This window comes from Condylura cristata, unplaced genomic scaffold (assembly GCF_000260355.1).
Source record: "Condylura cristata isolate star-nosed mole 26May11 unplaced genomic scaffold, ConCri1.0 scaffold00001, whole genome shotgun sequence".
Classification (NCBI taxonomy): domain Eukaryota; kingdom Metazoa; phylum Chordata; class Mammalia; order Eulipotyphla; family Talpidae; genus Condylura; species Condylura cristata.
The window spans coordinates 34,571,215-34,595,362 of NW_004567102.1; the positions used below are offsets into that span (position 1 = coordinate 34,571,215).

At 35.0% G+C, this 24,148-nt stretch overlaps 1 protein-coding gene across 2 annotated transcripts in view; it reads right to left on the reverse strand.

Moving 5' to 3' along the window:
• Positions 1–7,515: 7,515 nt before the first annotated feature.
• Positions 7,516–24,148, reverse strand: part of SNAP91 (synaptosomal-associated protein, 91kDa) — a 73,747-nt gene continuing 57,114 nt past the window's right edge. For both annotated transcript variants that reach the window (XM_012722265.1, XM_012722262.1), the window contains exons 21-25: positions 22,293–22,404; positions 14,780–14,863; positions 14,052–14,156; positions 10,699–10,801; positions 7,516–8,760 (exon numbers count right to left, since the gene is read on the reverse strand). In XM_012722265.1, coding sequence (XP_012577719.1) covers positions 10,709–10,801; positions 14,052–14,156; positions 14,780–14,863; positions 22,293–22,404 — 394 coding nt within the window. In that variant the 3' untranslated portion in view covers positions 7,516–8,760; positions 10,699–10,708. The remainder of the gene's footprint in view (positions 8,761–10,698; positions 10,802–14,051; positions 14,157–14,779; positions 14,864–22,292; positions 22,405–24,148) is intronic.

The window sequence follows — 24,148 nt, forward strand, 5'->3', positions numbered from 1 at the left end:
CAGAGTCCCCCCTCCCCACTTTCACCCCTCCCCCTCCCCCCGAAATCGTGGAATATCTAAATCTCACCGAAAACCAGTTTTGATTTTTGTAGCAAGATCACTTCATAGGGTATTCCTGGACACGCGCGTTGTCAGTAGCATTTCTACATTTTTATAAATTTACTTTTTCAAAATTAGTGCATTTTCATATGTTAAAAATATCTAGGTAGGTGGACACTTCAAAGCCAAGTATACTTCTTTATATTGTGGTAAGTTTCACTTCTGGGGAAAGTTTTCTGTCTTCTTAAATCTTCAAGTGGGTGCTATAAGAAACATGTAATTTTTTCATGTCTTATGCTCAGGGCCCTGCTCTCTAAGAACTTAAAAGGATGCCAGTTGCAAATTAAATATGAGCCCACAAAGATAGACAGCACCCACACTTAGAATCTGGGGAGCGATATGATATCACATCTCCTTGAGATGGACCCATTCAGCTTACACCTTCAGTGATTATATTGTGTTTTTTGTAAAGTCTGAGAAACTTTTGAACAACAGATTTAATAACAAAACTATTAACTTTTATTGGTTTTAAAAATCCATTGAAGAACTATTTAAAAACAAGAGAAGTGCTTTCTACTACAAAATTATATACTTTAAAAATAGGGAAGCTTGGGATCATTTATAATCCTCAATTTTTATTTAATATTCAAAACATGGGCTTTTTGTGTATGCATAAGATAGTTCAAAAGTTATAAATGATCAAACATTGAAAATTCACACTGATTTATGCTACACATTCCCCAACACATTTTTCGTTCAGGGAATTCTGTTTTATTTGAAGGGAGATCCTTTTAATTCCTTGACAAAATTAAACTCTCTTATAGGGTCACAGAAATATTGATGATTTTTTTATTAGCAATTTTAAATATGATCTAAAAATGACTAATTTCAAACACAATTTTAAAAAGAATTTTCTTTTGAATGATTATTTTCAGTGGGAACCAAGGACACTTTCTCTGGCTAGAGAGGACAGACTAGGAATCTGTCCTGGGGCAAAACATATGATTTTTCTCTGTATCTTTGTCAACATGTGTTGGAAGTATTTTTATTTGCTGTTCTCATGGATCTGAGAAGGTAGCTCATTGTATAAACTACCCAGATCCTTAACCATTAAAATGTTTGTTTTGGAATGTTGATATGTATTATTGAAAGTTTAGAATTTGTTATACAGCCACCCCAATTTATCTATGCACTTAGCACTATGGCATATAGAAAAAAATTATATAATAGAAAATTATATAATAGAAAAAAAATTCAGGATGTAGTATAAAATACCTCTAATTGTGTGATCATGATAGACTGCCCTGAGTAAATGTTCACCAAATGGAATATGCTAATAGTTGTGTTTCATATAATAGAGACCACCTAATGTAATTGAAAGACTGGAATTTCCTAAAAAGATCAACCACCATTTATCCCAGAAGAACTAGTATGTGTGTATGCATGCAGGTCAGGATTACCGTGATACAACTCATTTGCCACCCAATTTATTGGGTTTCCCTACCTAGAGGATGTTTTTCTAAGAACTGCCCGTTAAGGCACTTACCGGTTCTTAGCCAGACAAACAATTCAGAATTCACAACAGAGTTCTAAGCTTCTGTAAGTAGAAACCCTTTTCTAAGCACTCATCCCTTACTAGACCTTCTACCCCCACTAATAGTTGTGTCAAGACTATGCAATTTTTGCTTTACTTAGAACATAATCTACATCTATTGATCCAGATAGTAGATCACAAATCAAGGAAAGTCTCAGGGTATAGGACAAGAGAATGGACTAACAGAATGCAAAGAATCTGGGAGTGGAGGCAATTTTTTTTTCCCATAGAAAAAAGTTTGTAGCTAACCTTCTTAGATGCAATTTCAAAACTTTATAAAGCATAATAAAGGTGCCGTTAATTTTCTTTCTTTTAAAAATCAGTATGGGCTTGGTGCCAAGATGCTACTGCTAAACAAAAGTACCAGTTTATCAAGCAATTGCCTAAAAATAAAAGCATGTCATTTTTGAGACAGAACTGAATTTAGTATAGTGCCATTGCACTTAGAACATTTACTTTAAACAGGTTTCTTTGCGGTCAGGGAAGACCAGTGAGACCATTGTACCCACCAAATGGGCAGCTGTGCCCTGCTTGTGGACAAGCATATGACTGATGTGGCTCCATGAAGGATGTCCTGGCAGTCACTTGCACACACATCGTAGCAACTCTCTCCTGCACATACCCCAAATTAAAGTTTGGTTTTTGGTAGAAACTAGAGTATCATAAACACCAACCAGAGCACCATTTTTATGACCAGTAACTAAATATCTTAGTTTTTAGACTAGAGAAAAAAAATGTTCTTGTGGCTTTCCAATTTTGAACTATTCAAAAATTTTCTCTTTTGCTGGAATCATTTATACAATGCAAAGAGAATGATGCAATGTGAGTTAGCGTGAGTCAGACATATACTTAAAAAACAGCGTGAAAAGGATGAAGTAAGTATCGTCTGCTGATGGAACACATTTGAGAACAATCACCTCTATGAGGGTGGGCAGCTATGATGAAAAGAAAATGTTCCATGAGGAAGTGGGTTTTGAAGATTGTGTTGAAACTTGCCAGCCTATCAATGGGGGACTTGGGTGAAGTGGAGGGCAACTCAGGAGAAGAAACAGCTTATGCAAAGGTATCACGTGTGACATTGCAGGGTGTATTTAGAATACACTATTTTGGGGGTGCTGCTATAGGAGTCTAGCACTTTCTGGTGGTGAAGCAGGTAAGCTAGAGCTCTTTCAAGCCAGACCTCTGGCAGACCACTTGCCTGTTAGGGACCTTAGAGCATATGAACTCTCCCCTCCTCTGGTTGGCAGGGGGTGTTCCAGCCCTTTCCTGTTGTGGGACCACTGTCCACAGGCTTGGCTTCTGTTTCCAGGGTATGGCTTCTCAGAGGCTTTTTGCTCAAGATGATTTCCCTCCTCCAGCCCTCGTGGCTGCAACTGCACACACTGCTTGCCCCCTTGGAATAAACAACATCTTTCACCTCAAATTATCATTAGATACTTTAGTTTTATTTTAAAAAACTATAAATACTCAACATATACTTATTACAACTTTGATTTTCAAGTAGAGACCATTGTAATTCTACAACTGTCCAAAAGCATCTATTAAATTAGCATCATCCATTTAGTTTCTTAAAAAAATCATCATTAGTGGGAGCTAAGTCAGAGCAGAAGTGTCTGAGAAATGAAATCTGAGGTAAGTGTTGTTTCTGCTCTACTCATACACCCTTTCCTAGCTAAAGCACCCATCTCCAGCTTTGAGCTGAATTGTGAATTATGTCTATATGTGCAAGAGGCAACATATGCTTACTAAATTTTTTTTAAAAAAGATTTTCTTATTTATGCTTACAGAACATGGGTAGAGGCCAAAGGTGTGGTGGGTGAGAGGATTCATCAGAGACACACTGGGAAGCAGAAAAGGCAGATTGACAAAGTACACTGCTGAGGGGAGCAGCGGCAGGTCAGGAAAGGTCTGCCATGCCATGTGGGTCAGCTCCTGGCTGAGGATTGAACTCACACTGCAGTGGCTTCTCAGAGCTTCATAATGCGGTCCTTTAACCCACTGCACCACCAGGGAGAGTCCTGCTTACTAAATTTTAAAACACATAATACTTTGGTGATTGAACTTTATTAAGGAAAACTCCAATTATTGATGGTTTATATTTCTGTCTCCATCTTTTAGTGTCACAATTGTAGAAAAATGGCAAAATCTATTTTAAACAATAAAATTTAGTGGCAATAGCCCATGGGATGCTGTCATTGGAAAATTTGACTATGAGCATTTTAAATAACAATTTAAAAAGTAAAAATATCAGCATTTATCAAGCACTATTTTGTGCCAAACACTTTACATGCATAATCTTGTTAAGCAATAAGGATGCAAGTATAAATTTTATCCATTTTACAGACCAAAAAACTAAAGAAAAGTTAGGTACCTTGGCCTACCAATAGTGAATGGTAGAGTAGAAGTTTCCTTCCTCACAGTGTGATCTTGGAGTTCCTGCAAAATTTCAGTATACTAAAAAGGTAACATGGAAGTGTGTTGATTTTGTATTCTACAAAACTATTTATAATAGGTAAGATATAGAAACATCCTAAATACCCCTACACAGGTGACTGGTTAAAAAAGATATGGTGCATGCACACAATGGAATACTATTCAGCAGTCAAAAATATGAACTCATGCCATTTGCAGCAACATGGACGGAGCTGAAAGAGATTATGCTTGCTGAAATAAGTCAGAAGGAAAAATATCAGATGGTTTCACTTATAGGAGGAATTCAGGAGAACCAAACAAGGAATCAGGAAAAAAAAAAAAAACAAAAACATAAAATGAACAGGCAAAAGATAAATCAGAAACATTCAGCTGGAGAGGAGGAGGGAGAGGAATCAAAATAGGGGAGGGAAGAGCATAAGAGACTAGGGTGATGGCTTATGGGTGACTTGGTGGGAATTATACCTGAGAAATCTATAAATAAAAAATAACTAGTAAAACATGGTTACTTAAAAAGTAACATGGAAATGATGGAGGTGGGTATTTGCAAAGACAAAAAAAAGAAAGTAGTGGTAAAGGGGTTGTTACTGTGTACATTCACACACACACAATGCAGTCTACTAATTATCAACAGTAATTCCACACACTGCCCCTCCCCCCCTTTCAAAAAACATGAGAACGCTTTCAAATTTAAAGAAACCACACTCTAAGGGTGGTCTGGGCATTCCTGAGGATCCAGAGACCCTTTTCTAGGTCTGTAAGGTCAAGTACTGTTATTTTTATAACAGTACTGTGAATTCCAAACTGTTTTCATAATGATAGTAAGACATTATTTTCTCACAAGTGAATTCATGGTGGAATTTTCCAGCAACTGCATGCCATGGGCTATTGTCACAGGATAAAGGCAGAAGCAGATGTGAGAATGCAGCTGTCTTCTGTTAAATCTAAAATTAAAGAGATGCAAAGATGGCAAAACAATGCTGGTCTCCTAAATTATTTTCTTGAAATTGTAGTCTTTCACACAAGTATTTTATTTATATTAGTACATAATGGCTTCAATATTTTTACTTTTAAATTAAATACTTAAAATTCTGCTATTAATTCCTAACATCATATTAATGGACATTTTCCATATAAACAAACACTTTAGATGTCCTCAACAAATTTTAAAGATGCAAAGGGTTCCTGAGAACAAAGGGTTTGAAAAATCACTTATCTATAAATCAGAGATTAATTATTATAGAATTAACTATAGAATACCTTTATGTTTCAGAAGTTTGAATATACATGTCATCAGTAGAAGTGAACTCAATTTGATTAAATGCTGTAGTTTTGAGATTTTCGTCAGTTAACTATCAGTCACTAAATCACAAAACACTATTCCTTCATACATTGTCACATACAGAGATCTGAATAATATATTCAGTAGTGAAAATTCTAGGTACAAAAGTATAAATTTTTCTTATATCCTAAGAGGACTAATGATAAACTACAATAAAACCTACTGCCTCAAAAATAAGTAACAATGTGATTTTTCAAATAATACTGGCTTTTGATTTCAACAAGTATTTCTACATGTGAAACACAAATCACTGTTGCAAGATCATAATCTTTTCCACCTGTAAAAACTTAGACATCAATTATAGAACATGTCTATTTAGGAGAAGAAAGAGGGCTGCACAAAATTCATCTTCTATGAATTGAGTTCATTTGTCATGTCCACTCATTTACTCCTTTTCTAAACCCTCTGATTCTTACTCCAAATTCTTTGGTCTTCAGTCTTAAGATTCAATAAATAATATGAAAGATTAAAAAGGGGACACTGCACTACTGAAACAGTTGTAACTTATTTTATTATATAAAAAAGTGATTCAAATCTTCAAGATGAGTTTGTTACTGTGCTTATATTACAACAGATTGACACAGCTATTAAAACTCTAAAGATATTTGATGATAAATGTACTATATGAGAGTTGTCCAGTAATCAGAAATATGATCATAGCCGAGCAATAACCAGGCAAATGAAGAAACCTCAAAGAACCAGTTACTTGAATTCATGCCTCAGACACTTACCTGGCACAGACTGCTAGTTGCTGAGGATAAGAAGAGGAGGAGATGTGTTAACCAGAGTAGATTCCTCCCTGATGGCAATGCAATCTGTCAAGTAACCTCAAGATTGATCAAAGTTCTGCTCTGAGAAGCCACGATGTACAAGTGGGGGTTAAGCTGCACTGGAAGGGCTGGTGGGCTACTCTCATGCAGAGGGCCCTGCCTGGGCTGCTTGGTGGCCTATTGTACAAGTAGAGGTGTGCTCACGCACAGATGAGAGTGTGTGCACACCTGTGTGTGCCTTGAGGAGGCAGGTTGAGGCAGAGGCGGGCTTACGAAAGGATACTCCTTATGTGAAAAAACACCACGGGTAAATTGGATTTGTGCTGGACATTATTCAGAGGTTAGGTTTTGAGTACTCAGAGGACCTCATGCAGCGTCTCATCTGTAAGATATTTCCCCTACAAGGCCATCAATAACACCACAACAAGATTCCAGGGCCAGATTTTAAGATAATGCTCTTGTAGCTTCACCTACTAAGAGCTTATATAACCCCATTGTCCATTCAATCGAGTGGAAAAGCTTATTAGAAATACAAAATTAAACCTAAAATTATTTATTAATGTAATCTAAAACACATTACAATTATACCCATAATCAAAATGCTATCAATAAAGTTGAAAAGTTAGTTCTCAAAATACAAATCTTTGGTAAATAAGGGAAAGATCACTTTAGAGGTAACAATATATTTCTGTTTGAGAAATGCTTCTATTTTGATTGGACTACTTTTTGAGACATTGTAGCAATCTAGTTATAAATTCTATCAGTTTTATTAGAATCAGCTAATCTAGATTTTCTAAGTATCTGCATACAAGTATGTGAACATACTGCAAACTAAAGTCTCATTAGTTTTCAACTTCCATGGAAAATTCTTATGAAAATTATAAAAAAATTTAATTGCATATTTTAAAAAAAAAGTTCATTTTTTTCTTCTTTGAAATATGGAATTTCAGTTTATTTGGCAGTAGCTTAGAGTTCCATGTTTAATAAAAGCAGATTAAAATTCTTTTTTCCCCTTGTTTTTAATTTATTGTAAAAATAATCAAAACTATGTTGGTCTGGACAGCATTTATCACTCCTAAATATTTTAACATTTTCAATATTTCATATACATGTGTGTCATTTGAAACAGACTCCCCCCAAAAAGTTTTCCCATTATTAAAAATAATCAAAGAGAGAAAGATTATATTTGCATTTTCTTTGTTCAAGGTATTTATTGCATCTCAGAGGGCGTACATGCACTGGGATTTTAAACTGAAATACAAAGAAAAGCCATTTTGAAATTTTTCCCCCATTACAGTGTATGTTATCCCCACAGTTAAGTTCAGATACAACCACTTTTAAATGGTACCATACATCTATTAAATAATTTGAAAATTAGGCAAACACCTTTCCAACCCAATATGCTTTAACAAAGAGCTGCCAAGCCACTAGCAACACTGATCAACAGTGACCTCATTTATGCATCAAAATCTTAAGCCAAGCCATCAGCACAGACAGTATGACAACGAATTAAAAATTAAAAAATACAGTATGTACAGTAAAGGATACAATTCTCTGAATTAGTTTAAATTCTAATCACAATGGTACAACAAAACCTACTTTGAGCTCAATTGAGGGATGGAGGAACACTAGTCTACAGAACACACAAAGAAATACTAAAAAACAGATGTACATAAAGCCCACGATAAAATAAAAATTATCTGTAGTAATCTTTAAGTTACAGATATACCTTGGGGTGCCTTCAAAATTGCTTGAATAGCACATCTCTGCTTGCATTTTCACAATAGAACTGGATAGAAATGAACCCTTTACTTTTCAGTGCATTTAATCAAGAATGAATAAATAGGTCAATTTAGATGCAAAACCTGTCAAATATAATTAAAATATATATTTTAATATAGTAGTGATTAAATATGGAATTCTTTCTGTAAGATTTTTCATTCTTGATAAGGTAGCTTCAAGGAGAAATATTTATTATGGACATTAACCTTTATATTTTTTAAAATAAAATTTCTTAACATATACAGTGCCACAAAAATAAACATTTCTCACAACAGTTGAAGTTCCTGTGATTGGAAAAAATGTACTCCACACCGAAAAAAAGTTTTTGTATATTTAAGAGTGTTTTCCTTACTATCTGATATTATATTATGTTTGTAAGAGAAATACAGAAGAAAAGAGAATTTAGGGGGAAAGTTTAGGTTTGTCCAAAAGTTATATATACATTGAAACCTTCAAAAAACACAGACACATCTTTCCAAATGGCTCACCATACAACAGCTGCATCATCCGTCCACGGGCGAGGTCAGAAAAGCACTAAAGGCATCAGGAACATCCATTCATTGTTTACATCGTACAACACACAAATAACCCAAATACACTACAATTTTGAGAGTAGGGATAACAGCTAAGGTAGTACACATTCCTAATGTTCACTTTCACAGCTGTGCTACACATTTTGGAAGAGAAGTTATGAGTAAGCATTGGGTTTGGTACTGGTGGCTCACTTTGAAACTCTGAGCATCAATCTTATTTGAAGTCTCCAAACTCATTAATTTTTTTCTATTCAGTCACAAAAATTGCAGCTGTAAAGATAAAAAGTACTAGAATTAGAAAACAATTATTATATACTCTCCAAATACTTTATAGCCTTTGAAATTTACTTATCACTAGAAAAATCTTTATGCAAAAGATTTTATATTAACAAATTCACAATTCTTTATAATAAGCTTAAAATTTCAGCCAGAAGAAAACTTTAAATTTTTAATTTTTTGATAATAAATTACATCATCGAGATTTCAGAATTTGGATATTTACTAGAAATTTTAATTGTAAGACATTCAGTATCTATTAAGAACAATTAGAACTAACCTTAAGAACTACAGACATTCAATATCTATTAAAAACAATTAAAGCTAACCTTTAAAAAAGCACAGTGAAATAAAAAAGGGAAAGGTGGTAACTTCCATTATATTTATATGTGTATTATATTTATATATGTTTTTCAGTTATGCTGTTCAGTGAGTCACTAAGTAGTTAAGCAGGAGAACAGGAGAGAAGGGAGCTGTCCCTGGAGCTTCACAGTATCTATTCACAGAGGCTGCTCCCTACAATCTATCTGGCTAATCCAAACTTCATAGGACACCTTTCCTGGTGTTCTCTTAGCCATATGGATAACTATCCCTCACAGTCCAGTCTGTCACATCTCCTCTTAACTGTGAATCTCTGAGGAAAGGGATGGTCTCAAGCATCTCCTATTTTGAGTACTTATTCCTGGCACATGATGAGTATGGTACTTACTGAATGAAAGGTGGATAAAAGCCTGCTCTTTATAGGTCCTTGTTCCACTAAAACTTTAATTGATGAGAGATAAGTGTTCAATATCTTACTCAAGTCTACATCAGCTCAATCCAATTTAAAGTAGAATAGAAGATTGGGCACAAGAAGCTGTTTCTTGACTAAGATGTTAAGACCTTGAAATAACTAAGTACACACCAGAGAATGTTTCATCTATCATTCTCTCTCTCTCTACCTACCTACCTACCTATCTAGGCATATATTCATAGCAGATGTATAATAAAAATAACACCACACAGTGGCCCCAAAACTTCAACACTCTTACTGCTCTTCCCAGTGGCTTTGGGAAAGCTACTTCATACCAAGCTCCAGTTCCTTTTGCTGCAAAACGGGAACAAATGTATTTAGCTAGTTTATCTCACAGGCTTTGATCTCAACAAAGAGAATCCAAGGAGTTAATAACTGGGAGGTGCATATAAAAAGTACTGCACAAAATGAAAAGCAGCATTATCACTGTTCACCCACATCCAGTAAGTATTTGCTGAAAACCTAGACAACTGTTAGGTGCTGGGTTAATAATAAATGTTTTTTGCCCTCATCAGTTTCCTCCCATAAGGCCACTATCAATAATCTTATAAATTATATTTGAAATTAGAATGTAAAAGGTAAGAAATGTATATTATAGATATTTAAATGTAGAATGTAAAAAATGCAGAAGTACAAAAGGTGAAAATCTAAGGAAGTTTAGTCTACAGCCATAGCTCCCTGAATGTACATCTCGTCTAATCACACTGATGAGGGAAATGAGGACAATCAAAGTAAAAACAGTTACACAGCCAAATATATTCTTAGATTTTTTCTAAATATTATGAATGTCAGCTTTCTGTAAATTCCAGTTATCATGAAATAAAGTGGTAATTTTCTAATTTACCAAGTAGTTTGGAAAGATTTTGATTTTTCAGCATAATCTTTGTATTTTATATTTTAGCAGTATAATTTTTTTTTGTTATCCAGTATCAGGATACTTTCAAGCTTCTCTCTCCTAGTTTTATAAATTAAGACTTTAAAAAATCATTGTTAAAGATGGCTTTTAAAATTGATTTAAAAGATATAAATACAAACTACAATTATACACAGACAGAGAACAACAGATATCATACCTGAAATAGCTAAAAATTGCACAGGTCACTATTACAAGCTCACAGGAAAAGCTCAATATTAGATACCTTAAATTGTTTACAAGAAATCCTTGATGTTTAGATCCGCTAAGGGGTCCTTTGCTGGAGGTTTCTTGGGACTCTGAGTGGCAGGTGTAGGGCTTGGAGAAAGCTAGTGGGGAAAAGCCAGTCCAAGACAGCAGAAACAGAAAGCAAATAGAGAGGTAGATAAGCATTAGGCAGAGCTTGCAGAGGATTAGATCGCTAAAGGACTACAAAATCTACTTTGTTCTACTTAGTCACAGTGCTATGTTTAATTCTGGATTGCTAAAATACACTTCAATGGTATTTGGCTTTCTTGAAGTTTTTTCACACCAGATTTAGCCAAGGTAAAATTTGGGAATCAGGTAGAACTACATGAACAAGAGTTAGGGAAGAGGTGAAAAACAAGTCACATAAAGATATTAATGATACATATTAAACCATAGTATAAATATCTCTATACAAAAGCATTTTGCATTTGAGTTATTAGTACCACTAAACTAATATAGGAATTTCAATGACTTTTCTTACAGTGAGTTGGTGGAAAAATTGAAAGAAAACGGTCTGCAGAAAGCCACTTAGGAAATTACTTACGTCATTTGCCAAGCATACTAGAAATTTATAAAAGTATATTAAGTTAAAATCAAGTTGTGGTGCACTATTTGTTTCAGAAGAGCAATTTCCTAGTACAAATATCACTAAATTCTAATACTGCCTGTGTTCAGTTTGTAGAGAAGTTTACTTGTCAAACTACTACAGAAAGCAATAATTCTGAGCCTGCAACAAAGACAACAAAAAATCAACTTGCTTCTGCTTAGCTAATAACTAAGTTATTTTACTGTAGGACAGACTGTGAAGGTCCAAGACCTTGAAAAGTCAGGTAATCTATGCATAGTAGGGACTGATATCTGCCCGAGTCTAATTCATCACCTATGTGCTTAACATCATGGAAATGTCAGAAATCTGGGTAATTATCAGAAATCTGGGATATCAAATTTTATTGGGTAAGTAACAGAGATTCAGAAGAAGGATTTTTAGATTTGTTTCTTTGTCCAGAAATGACCAACTGACAATAGTATCTATTCATATATTCATTTCTAAAGCTGGGACTATACTTAATAGAAAGGTGAGGAAAAATGTGTAAGGCATGAAAGTGTTTGGAAGATAGAGAATTCACTGGTCCATAATTACAACAATTATAACAACATCATGATGCCAAACAAGTAAAAAATAGTGAACAGTCCAATCATCAGTAATGAAAAATAGTTTTGCTTTCTAAAGCGTAGATATCAGTGATGTGTCTTTTATTATCTAGTAAAATCAGCTATGTTTCTTCTCTGATATAGGAAACTAAAAATTATAAATGTGGCAGACCATTTCCTAAATTACTATAAATTCAATTACGGAGTAAAAGTTTTTAATCTTGCTCCCTGACTGAGTAAATAGACCAGTGCCAAGTAATGATATTGATAGTATTCTGCAAGGCAGAACAGTGCCTTCATAATAAATTATATTAATTTATTTCTCAAGTTTCTAGCACACCAAATACAATAAAATTTAAAAAATAAAAATAATATGCTTCCAGTTCATTAAAATGGAAATTTTTTTCAAGATGATGGTAATAGTTATGAATATAATTGATCATCAAGGAAACATTCACTGTGAGAATCTTTTTACACTTTAAACATAGTTAGATTAAATTTGACCCTAATTTGAATCCCCTAACTCTCCCTCACTGTTCTCTCTCCAAATCAACTCCAGGCAGGGTTTAACAGTATCAGAAAAAAACTAGAAAATTTCTCATATGTTAGTATTTTGGTGATGACTTTGAAGACTAGGGTTTTGTATATTCTAAATGTATTTATTTGAACATCCACCACTTTCTCTATCCTGGGAACTGTGGCTTTTCAGTGTTTCAAGTTAAGAAACTGAAAATAAATTTTGGGAGTAGGTAGAGGATGGATTTTGAGACTTAAGGAAGCAAGAGAGATTAAAATATTTACTTGGTAAGTTAAAAGTAAAGGCATTTACTGAATGAGTTAAAACAAATTTGAGCTATTTGTTTTGGTTTTCTCAGTTTTACTAGTATGGTGCTAATAAGTTATAATATGGTGTTCTGATTCCATCCAAGTCAGTCCTTAATAATAAAGTCCTTTATTACATGTCCCTCCACTTTGGCCAGGCATTTTATAAGAAGAATCAAGAAAGAGTGATTCATCAGTGTGACTATCATTATTAGCAGTCAGACAGTTGAACAAATCCATGTAATTAGCATATTTGTAAATGAATGTAGCAATTGCATAGTAAGAAATTTAGTCTCATCTAAAGAGAGGTCTGCCCTTTATCCTGGATCCTGGTAGATAACATATAAACACTTGGAATTTCTTAGTGAGTAGGACTACATCTGTTATACAGGGTAATTTCCTGGAGCCAGACCTGATAGTTAATGTTGACTCTTTGCTGGTGAATCATGGTAAGATCTCAACACTTATGCTAACATTATGCCTACAATCTAAAAATCCTTAGGCTTTTGTCTGGACGTGCCAGAAAGACCAACTGTGTGATTAGGGCATTGGGTCTTTGGCCGTATGCTTTCAACTTAACCTTGAGGGAGGAAGGGGTCTAGAGACTGAGATCAACCATGAGGGCAGTAATTCAATCAATCACTTCTCTGTAATGAAGCCTCAATAAAAAATCTACAGCTGAAGCTTGGCTAAGGTGCATGCATAACACATCTCGATGTGAGGTGGGCACACACACCCTTTCACTATAATATTTTTTACCCTTTCACTATAATAAAACTACAATGGCAAATTTAGTGCTTTCCTGAGTTCTTCTGTTAAGTTGTTTCAGAGAATACCTAATTTGAAGCTTGTCATGGGATCCTTCAACTTTGTAGCAGTTGATCTCCAGTGAGGGTCACCCTGGGGACTCTAAAACTTGTGGTTGTAATCTCAAGGGAGGGCAATCTTGTCAGGGTTGCTTGTTTTAATTTGTAGTTTGGCAAACTTACTCTGCCAGTGTCAAATTCTTGGACTAACTTAATAGCTTGGAGGATTGTGTCCCTACCCATGAGTTTGGCTCTATCTGAGAACACAAACTACTGATTAGAATGAATGCCCAGATCTGTTCAATGTCTGCTTATTCTTGGGAAACTTTTTGAATTGAGTAGGCAAGGCATACAGAAACCTTAGTATACCTATTGTCACCTCCCCCATCCAATCTCACATTACTGCTTATCTGTTTCCCATGTTTTCTTTACTTCTGAAGCAACAGATATGAGATATTATATTAAAGCCTCTTTAAAGCAGTTTGTCACATGACAGTTCTATACTTATAAATTTAAACCATGATCTTGTATGTAGCATTTAGAAACTGACCTGTGTGCCAGGGACAGCTGCCGCTCCGAAGGGTGGTCTCATCATGGGCTGTGCAAACATGACTGGTTGCTGAGGCATCATGGGCATGCCTGATCCAGCAGGGGGCTGCAAAAGAAGGGTGATTGGCATAGGAGTGGAGACCCCGATGGTTCTGCCTCATATTTATGCATTGAAAATGTTTCTGATAAACTTTGAGGAATTCATGTCTGTGAAAAAGCGTGACTTGTAATTTTGAATCATGGGTACCATGAGCCTGGCAGATGGCAGAGAAACACTGAGGTGCAGTGGCAGCCTGGCAGGCCACATGCATCCTCATCCTAACCAGGCTCTGTGTTGTTTGTCTTCTCTTAAGCATAATTCCTGAAGAGATGAAAACTTGCTTCTTTATGGAAGATGGCCTAAAAATTTGCTAGAGATAAATGTGATAAATGACTACTTATCTACTATGAAAAGTAAATTTGGATGATTGAGCCAAGAAAATATCTGGTAAATATTACTCCATAACAATGTAATCTAGAAATTCTAAAACAGACTTTGTTTTAAGTATTTTATAACTGACTTTATCCCTTTATGTATAGACTAAGGTCTAAAGCAGAAAGGCTAAACATTTAAGAATTGCTTTACTGCATTTGGAGGAGAACTGGGTTCTACAGCAATATTTGTTAAGCTGAATTTGGCAAAGGCCTAAGAAATATCAATTGAAGTTTTAAACACAGGTTATCACTCACCATTCCAAATCCTGCTCCAGGTTGTCCAACAGATGAAGCCCCGGCAACAGGCGGAACTGAGCTGGTTGGAGGTACAGCTCCTTGCTATCAAAACAACACATACACACCAGCAAAGAAAAAGAACCAAAATAATTTGGTTTTTAAGGGACAGAATATGATTTTTTAAAAGATTTATTCATTTATGCATACAGAGCTGCGGTACAGGCCAGAGGTACAGAGGCAGTGAGAGGATTCACCAGAGATAGAGTGGGGAGCAGAATAAGCCGACTGATAAGTACATTGCAGTGGGCGGGTCAGGAGAGGTCTGCCACGCCATGTGGGTCACCTCTGGGGTAGGGACTGAACTCATGTGGAAGTGGCTTTAGCCTTTCAGTGCTGGCCTTTAACCCACTGTGCCATCAGGGAGGGCCCGACAGAATACAATTTTTAAGTACAAGCATTGTAAGTATGCATGGATAGGTAAGTAAGCACTGAGCTCAGTTTTAAATGAAAGTGGCTCTAGCACCAGTGATAGAACAGGTCACTGCATAGATGTGCACCTTCGTGGTGCTGTCGGACCACTGGGTTTCAGGTGATGCACAGTGTTGGTTTCCTTTCTTATATCCACTCTCCTTAGATCCACCCTCTAGGTAAGCAATTCAAATGAATCAATCATTTCTTCCTATGGTTATATCCTCTGAGGGGTACTGGCTTAGACAGTTGAGGAATATGCTTTCATTTACATTTCAAATGTTTGGTTTCCATTCTCCCCCAAGTTTTTATTATTCTTTTCTATGCTATACTTAAAAACAATTCTTTTGAGACTCTAAAAACCAAGCAACACCTAAAACATGGAAGCAGCCCAAATGCCCAAAAGTAGATGACTGGATTAAAAAGATGTGGTACATATACACAATGGAATATTACTCAGCAACCAAAAGAGAGAAACACATGTCTTTTGCAGCAACTTGGATGGAGCTGGAAAAGATCATGCTTAGTGAGATAAGCCAGAAAGAGAAAGAAAAATACCGGATGGTTTTACTCATAGCAGGAGTATAATGGACCAGGCAAGAAAATAACAAAAATAATGAACAACCATATACCAGAGACATTTTGTGAGGGTGGAGTGGGAAATGGGATCAAAAATGGGTGCACGGGATTATGGTGATGGCACATGGCTGACTTGGTGATGGGAAATCCGTGGGGATTACAACTGAGATAGGAAAAAAATGTACAAAATGATGTAAAAATAAACTGTTATAAAAACAAAACAAAACAAAACAAAAAAACCAAGCAACATCTTTCAGCAGCCAGAAAGTATTTATTCAAGAAAATCAGCTGAATCTTGGTATGAATTGTGAGTTTTATGGCATTTTAACTTATTCTATAGCTATCCACTGTCCTATAGATCACCTGTCACCTTTTAAAATAACAGTGCACATTCCCAGTATAGAAGCAGAGAAAAGACTATATTGAATTTTTTTTTGGGCGGAGGGTGTCTGGTTGTCTGGAAAGCCTGTCTCAAGATACTCGTTTTGGTTTTGCCAAACTTGAAATGCACCTACTGCTAGAGCTTTATCTGAAGTAATTTGTGGAAAATATTTATAACAAGTGATTTAGTTGTTGCTGTCTGAGGCAGTGGATAACAGTCTGGGCAAACAGGATACTAAACAAAGAGCTTGGGAGGAAAGAGCGAGAATGAGATGTAGGGATTAAGGGTTTAAAAAGCTCAAGGTATCTTGGGAATTTAGAAGTCCATGCACATTCCCAGGGCTGTGCACATACTCAGGAAAGATGCTGGCCAACCACGAGGCTTTGAGCAGGCAGTAAGGAGCACTATCGCCATTGCACACTGAGTTGGAAGATATGTCCCAACACCTACACAGTTCTGCAAAGACTGGGAGGTATTTTTTTCTAGGAGTTTAAGGAAACCTGTGTAACTTTAGCTGAGCACTTAGGTAAGGGAATGGAGGCATCAATGGACAAAGATGGACCAAGAACACAGACTTTACAAAATTATTTTAGGATGGTCAGTTAAAACAAACAAAAACCCAAAACCAACCAACAAAATGGGTGAGGTCTGATGTCCACAGTTACCACATTATAATATTCAAAATATCCAGGATTCAACAAAAATATGAGATATACAAAGAAACAAAAATGTATATCCCAGTGGTAGGAGAAAGATATAGAAATAATAATTTAAACTTCCACCTTAACAGAGCACAAAAAAAAAAAAAAGAAAAGAAAAACAAAACCCAAAGTAGAAGAATAGGAAATAGTAAATACTAGAGTGGAGCTAATGAAGTCAAGTATGAAAATCCAAAGAGGATATAAAAAGCTATATATTGTTTTTTTTTATTGTTGTGTATATGCCACTTCTGCTTATCCACACATCTTTTATTTTTTTATCATTTAAAAAATTTTATAACAGTTTATTTTTACATCTTTTTTTCCATATAAATTGTAATCCCCGCGGATTTCCCATCACCAAGTCACCTGTGTGCCATCACCATAATCCTGTGTACCTCCCTCCCTACCCCTCCAATAAAAAACTATATATTGATTTTATAAGAAAATATTAATAGGGGCCTTCCCGGTGACTCAACAGGTTAGGACTCAGCTCCACAAGCTAGCAGAAGGTGCTTCAGTGCGAGTTCAATCCCCTGCTGGAGGTGATCCACATGGTACTGCAGACCTCTCCTGACCCACCCGCTGCTCCCCTCAGTAGTGTACTTTGTCCATCTGCCTGTTCTGCTCCCCACTCTGTCTTTGGTGAATCTTCTCACCACCCCTGCACCTCTGGCTTGTATCCCAGTTCTGTATGAATGAATAAATAAATCTTTAAAAAAATGAATACAAGTAACAGATTTACTCAGGTAAACAAACTAGGGTAAAAGAGAAATTTAAATAGATAAATCAGGAAAGCTATTAGGGACTTCACTATTATTAACCTTACAGAAATTAAAAAGAATTTTAAGGAAATACTATGAGAAGCTATTTGCCAAAGACATGAGATGATCGAAATAAAAGTTGAATTCATACAAAAACATAAACTATCAAGACTGACTCAAGAAAAAATAGAAAGTCAAACAGATATGTAGTAAGAGAATAAACCAGAAATTAAAAAAGAACAAACTTCCATCACAAAATAGCTCAAAGCCAGATAGCTTCAATGGTGAATTTTGCTATATATATATATACATATATACTATATATGTATATATGCTATGTGTATATATATATACATGCTATATATGTGTATATACATATATGTGTGTGTGTGTCAATTTCTCAAAAATAAAAAAGAGAACACTTCCTAGTCATTCTTTGATGCCAGTGTTACTTTGATACCAAAGTCTCCAGAGGAAATTATCATGCAGAGTCCTGTAGCATATTGAAAGAATTATATACCATGATAAAGTGAGTTTTATCTTAACAATACAAGGTTGGCTTGATCAACGCAATATATTTTATTAAGAAACATTAAAATTATATCATTTTAGTAGATGCAAAAAATGAGGCATTTCACAAAATCCAACATCCTTTTATGAAAAAACAAAAAGCAACAAAAAATACTCTTTGAACTTTGAATAGAAGAGAAGTTTCTCATGGCTAAAATCTTACTTAATGCTGAATGGCTGAAAACTTTATCCATAAGAATAAAACAAAAATGTACTAAAATTTCTAATCAGCTCATATAGGTAAGAAAAAGATAAAGATGGCGTTCAGATATGAAAGGGAGAAAAACCTATTTCTATTGTATTAAAAATTATATATAGAATAATATAATACATAATATAATAAATATAATAAATAATCTATACCCACAAACAGTAAAAAAAAAAAAGAACTAAACCAAAAACTACCAGTTAATAAGTACAGCAAAGATACGGGATATCAAATCAATGTACAAAAATCAGTGAGTGTTCATACTATGCTAGTACTCAACAATTAAAAAAATTACAAAAACAGTACTTTACAATAGCATCAAAAATAAAAAAAAATAGAAATAAACACAAGTGTAAGATTTGTGCACTGACAACTATAGAACACTGTTGAAGGAAATCAAAGACAACTTAGACAAGAAGGACAAAAGCCTGTTGGGAAACGTAGTAATGATATGATAGCAACACCTTCCAGGATGCCTTACAGATTCAGTGCAATTCCTACCAAAATTTTAAATGTTTCTTTTGGAGAAAGAACTTAAGATTTATATGGAAATGCAGTGAACCAAGAATGCCCTACAAAAGAGCCAAGCCACTTTCAAAAAAGAACAAATTTGGAGAACTCACATTTCTTGTTTCAAAACTACTATGCTTTTTTATCAGGACGGTGTGGTACCGGCATAAGGACACACAAGTAGACTAACAGTACAAAATAATCTCTGAAAATAAGCCCACATATCTATGGTCAATCGACTGCTGACAAGAATGTCAAAGTCCACAAGTGAAGAAAAATATAGTCCTCTTTTCAACAAGTGGTTCTGGAACAAATGGATTTCCACATGCAAAACAAGAAATTTATGGCCTATTTCACAACATACATGAAAATGAGCCTAAAAATAGATCAAAGACCAAACATAAGAGATGAAAATATAAAACTCTTATAAAGAAACACAGGAGTAATAAATCTTCAACACTTTGATTTATGTTTCTTAAATATGGTATCAAGCATACAAACAACAGAATAAAAAAGAATAATCTTATAAAAATTAATAGCTTTATTGCATCAAAGAGCACTATCAAAAACAGTTAAGGTCTTCCTTGGTGGCCCACAGGGGTAAGTCTTAGCACTATGAAGCTATCAGTAGCCACTGCAGCATGAGTTCCCAACCCCAACCAGGGAGCTTACCCACATGGCACAGCAGACCTCTTGTCTCATCTACTACTCCCCTCTGCAGTGTATCTCAGTTAATCTGCCTGTTCTGCTCCCTACTCTGTCACTGGTGAACCTTTCACTTCCCACTCCTCTGGGCTGTACCCTAGTTCTTTTATGCACAGGTAAATGAAATAAATCTTTTAAAAAATAGTTAAGTTAAATGTATGTGGTTAAACTCTTGAGGTCAGGTGCCTCCTTGGTGATTTATGGGTTAAATCTCAGCACTATCATCACCTAGGCCTGAGTTCAATTCCCCGCCAGGGAGCTGACCCACATATGTTACAGAGACCTCTGCTGTCTCGTCTGCTGCTACCTTCAGCAGTGTATTTCAGTAAATCCTCCTGTTCAGCTCCCCACTCTTTCCTGTTGAATCCTCTCACCCCATCCACATCTGGCCTACACCTCCGTTCTTCTATGCAAAACAAACCAAAAATCTCTTGCTCCCAGGATGGGAAATGGCCAAAGAAGGCCTTGATTTAACACCATTTTTAAAGTGTTTTTCCCTTGTTCCTTTTCTTGGTTAATAATTTCATTATTTAGCAAATTGCCCCCAAAGATGCCTGGCTCAGGCTCTTGGTGGCTTTGCTTACAACGCTCTCCAGTGCATGAATTTTATCTGAGATTGCTCTCTCTTCTTTTCCTTTCTGCCCTCTCTACTCTCTATCTTTTTGGTTTGTATTATAAACCAAATCTTATAAACCAGTATTCTTACTCCCTTTCACTCTTATCTTAGATTCTCACAATTTTGAAACTATTGAAAAACTTCACACAATTGAAAGTTATACCCTGCTGAGGACCACACCATCAAAGCATGAACTCAAAGTCAATGGAATTAACACTTTGTAAATAATATATCTCCTTTATATTTCTTCAGCATTGCAAGGCCTCTCTCTAATTTTGCATGGAAGAAAGTCGGAAAGTTGACTCCTTTAATTTGGAAAGGTAATTCATATTGTGAGATTTAAGTCAATATGGAGTAGTATAGAAACCCTTACTTTAGAAATTACATTTATGCTCACTGAATCTCCCTCTACTACACCACAACATGAGAATGGCTCCCTCTGTTCTCCTCCCCTGGAATTCAGCCCCGAGGCCCAGAGTGCTGCCTGCTTATCATCTCAGCATATGGCCACTAGCCAAAGAGCAGCGCTTGGAGTCCCAGAGTAATAATTACATTGCCCTTGAAATGAGTCCTGAATTGGAAAATAGTCTTATTAGATACAGGTCACAGGGAGGGGAGAATAGAGTAGCCAGATTTTGAGAACCTAAATATCTGGGGACAGAATCTCTGTTTTCTTATAGCTAGAAAAACTATAAGAAATGGATAATTAAGAAAACACATCATAACTTTTATTAAAGATAAAGTCAATGGAATTAACACTTTGGTAAATAATATATCTTCTTTATATTTCTTCAGTTCTATGGTATCACTTGTAATTAATGTTATGCTATTAATACTGCTTCGCAGAACATTTTTGTTCAAGGAGCTCTTTGCAGACTTCTTTGAACTTGTTTATTATTCCTAAACCTTATAAAGTGGTTTATCTATAAGACCATTATTACTGAGAAAAATTACTTAAATGAAAATGTGTTCTAAATTTCCAAACTGATATTTAATTAATTCTAGAATATAGCATTTTTAGTGGAATCTATCTAAAATATTTATACTTTATTTGATATTAATTAACTTCCATGCATGTTTGTTTGGATGTCAATTTTCGGTGATGTTTGAGAATGAATTCAGGCAGCAAGGAAAGGAAGGAATCAAGATATATTTAGGAGTGAGGCTTAGGAGAAGGTGGAAAGGAAATGTGAAAAGTTAGCATAAGTTTTGAAAAGTGGCTGGGTAAATATGGGGTAAGTATAGGAAAACACTACATTTTGCTGCCCAGGCAGTATCCTTTTTGTGGTGGTAAATAAAACAAAAAGTTAGTCTTTATTTATTATGGTATGTTCTTTCACAGAGTGAATGGTGATGTGAATGTTAGAATTTTGATATATAGAAATGAAGCCTATTAAAATCTTACAGATAAAATGGTGTTAGTAGTTTCAATTTTAAAAATGCTGGGCAGAATTAATAGGGTTTTAAAATGAGAATTCACTTTCACCGTAGAAAAATGCCCAATCTTTCTGGTAAGAAAAAAAGTTTAATTATTTATTTAAAAAAATCAGGAAATGTGGGAAGGAAATGATAAAATACAGATGGTTTTGAAAATATTTACATAGTTGTATACACATAGAACTCATATCTAAGGAAGCACATATACTATTTTGATAATAAAATTTAAAAATAGATGATAAACATCTGTATTTTTCCTTATGATTTATTTCACTGAGCACCATCCCTTCCAGTTCCATTCATATAGAAAATATATTTTTTAAAAAACCCTAAAAACCAAACCAAAACAAAACCCACTATAGATAGCTTTATACAAAAAAAAAAAAAACTGGACAAGCTATAAGAAATGAATAATTAAGAAAAGATATCATAACTGTTATTAAAGATAAAGTCAATGGAATTAACATTTTGATAACTATTATATCACCCTTATATTTCTTCAATGTGGATGAAGAAATACAACATCAATAGAAAAATTAAGCAAAATGCACCCTGGTCCACTCACTTGGAAACTGGCAAAGTGCTTATACATACCAAAGGCGTGCTTGATGGGACACCAGCGGACCAGGTTGCTGGGGCTACTTTTGGCTGCCAGTTGGCTCCCCCAGTCAACTTCTTCTCTCCAGCATTCCACTGAAGATCTCCCCTAAAATCAAGCATGCAAAATAAAGATAACACTCCCTTCAGGAAAGAGTTGTGATAGCTACTAAGATAATTTTATTTGGATTGAAAACACTGTTTGAGCCAAGGTGTAGTAAAGAGAACAGCATAGAACAGAAACCAGTCTTGTTATACTGCACTTATGATATTAAAATCATTTGAAAAACCACTTATATTTGGGCCTTGGTAATAATGAGAATTTCTTGTCTCTTTTAATAGAAAAATGTATCATAATGTTCAACTGAATTCTTCACTAGACATAACAATTCCAAATATGAAAATCATAAACACATTGGCTTTAAGAAGCATCCATATAGCAATTAATAGATCAAAGTAGATGGTTTCATATACCTATATCATGACTACAGCTAGCCTTATTATGGCCATAAGACCCACTATCATAAAATGCATTCCAATTGCAGAGACATGGAAATACCTATCTAAAAAAGGGTACATTATTTTTCTTTCTTATAACTCTTTCTTAATGTCTACATTCTATGAGAGACTTCTAAAGACCAGGGTGGCACCTCAACTTTGATGAGCTCAGGTTTCCCTGCTAGTTACTTTCAGAGCACCTTGTAACACTCTTTTTTAATAGTGCTACTTTTTGTGCTTATTTGATTAGTAACTCTTTCTTACTAGACTTGGACCTTCTGAGTTAATAGGGATTGTGTTTGTCTTTTTCATTCTTATGTGCTTGGTGCCTAGGATGTAATGGGTACTCAATAAATGGTTATCAAATGAAATAAGTGTACTTTATAGAACATTAGATAACTTAGCTTTATAATGCTTAATTATAATCTTGAAATGTCCTTAAATTATACATTACTATTCTGGCATTTTGCTTTATAAATACTCTATGGTTCTGGCAGATCAAAAGAGAATACCCTTCTCTTCCTGTTGTGGAAACAACTGAGAAACAGGCCCAACAGTCAGACACTGATGTGAGGGTAGGGCTTAAATGTGTGGCTATAGTGGAGTTACTAATTCGTCTTTATACATCTCAGTCTTACTCACAAATCAGGTCCATATTTGGGGGCGATGTGAAATAAAAATTGCTTTTGTTCATTGAGAAGTGGGAATCATCTCAAAGGTGAACATGCTATGAAAAGGTTTAGAAACAATTCAAAAGATCTTAAAGAGGAAGTAAATGCAGAACATTAAGCCTCCATAGTCATTTACTATTTTCACAGAGCTAGAAAAAATAAGTACCCTTCCATTCTTGTTCTGTCTCCTTATGTTTAGGCATGAAATAAGACTGAAGTGTGTGAGTTTAAAAAAATCATCGGGATAAATGAAATAAACTTGTGAACTTTAATATCTAAGCCCTAAAAGTTTTTGATGTGGTTTTTACTCTTCTGGTAGTATAACTGTTCCTTCTTTCCCCCTTCCCATTCCATTATGTTGAAATGATAAGTAGAACAAGCAATACACAAAACATACCCACACACACATCAGTGTTAGCCAGGAATATTGCAGTGAATGAAGCAGAATTTAAGATTACTAAAATATTCAAAAGGCAATTCTCGCACATCTTTAGATATAACCTAGTGTTAATATAGAAGCCTGAAACAGATTACTCCTTTCATTGTAAGGTTCCAGGAGATTAACAACAAATCCAGAATGAAGTAAAATACAATTTTCAAATTTCCTAGAATACCCTAGAATGAAAGATTACTCCAGTGAGTACAATGCTTGATAGCTTCAAATAAATAAAATAAATGGTGACA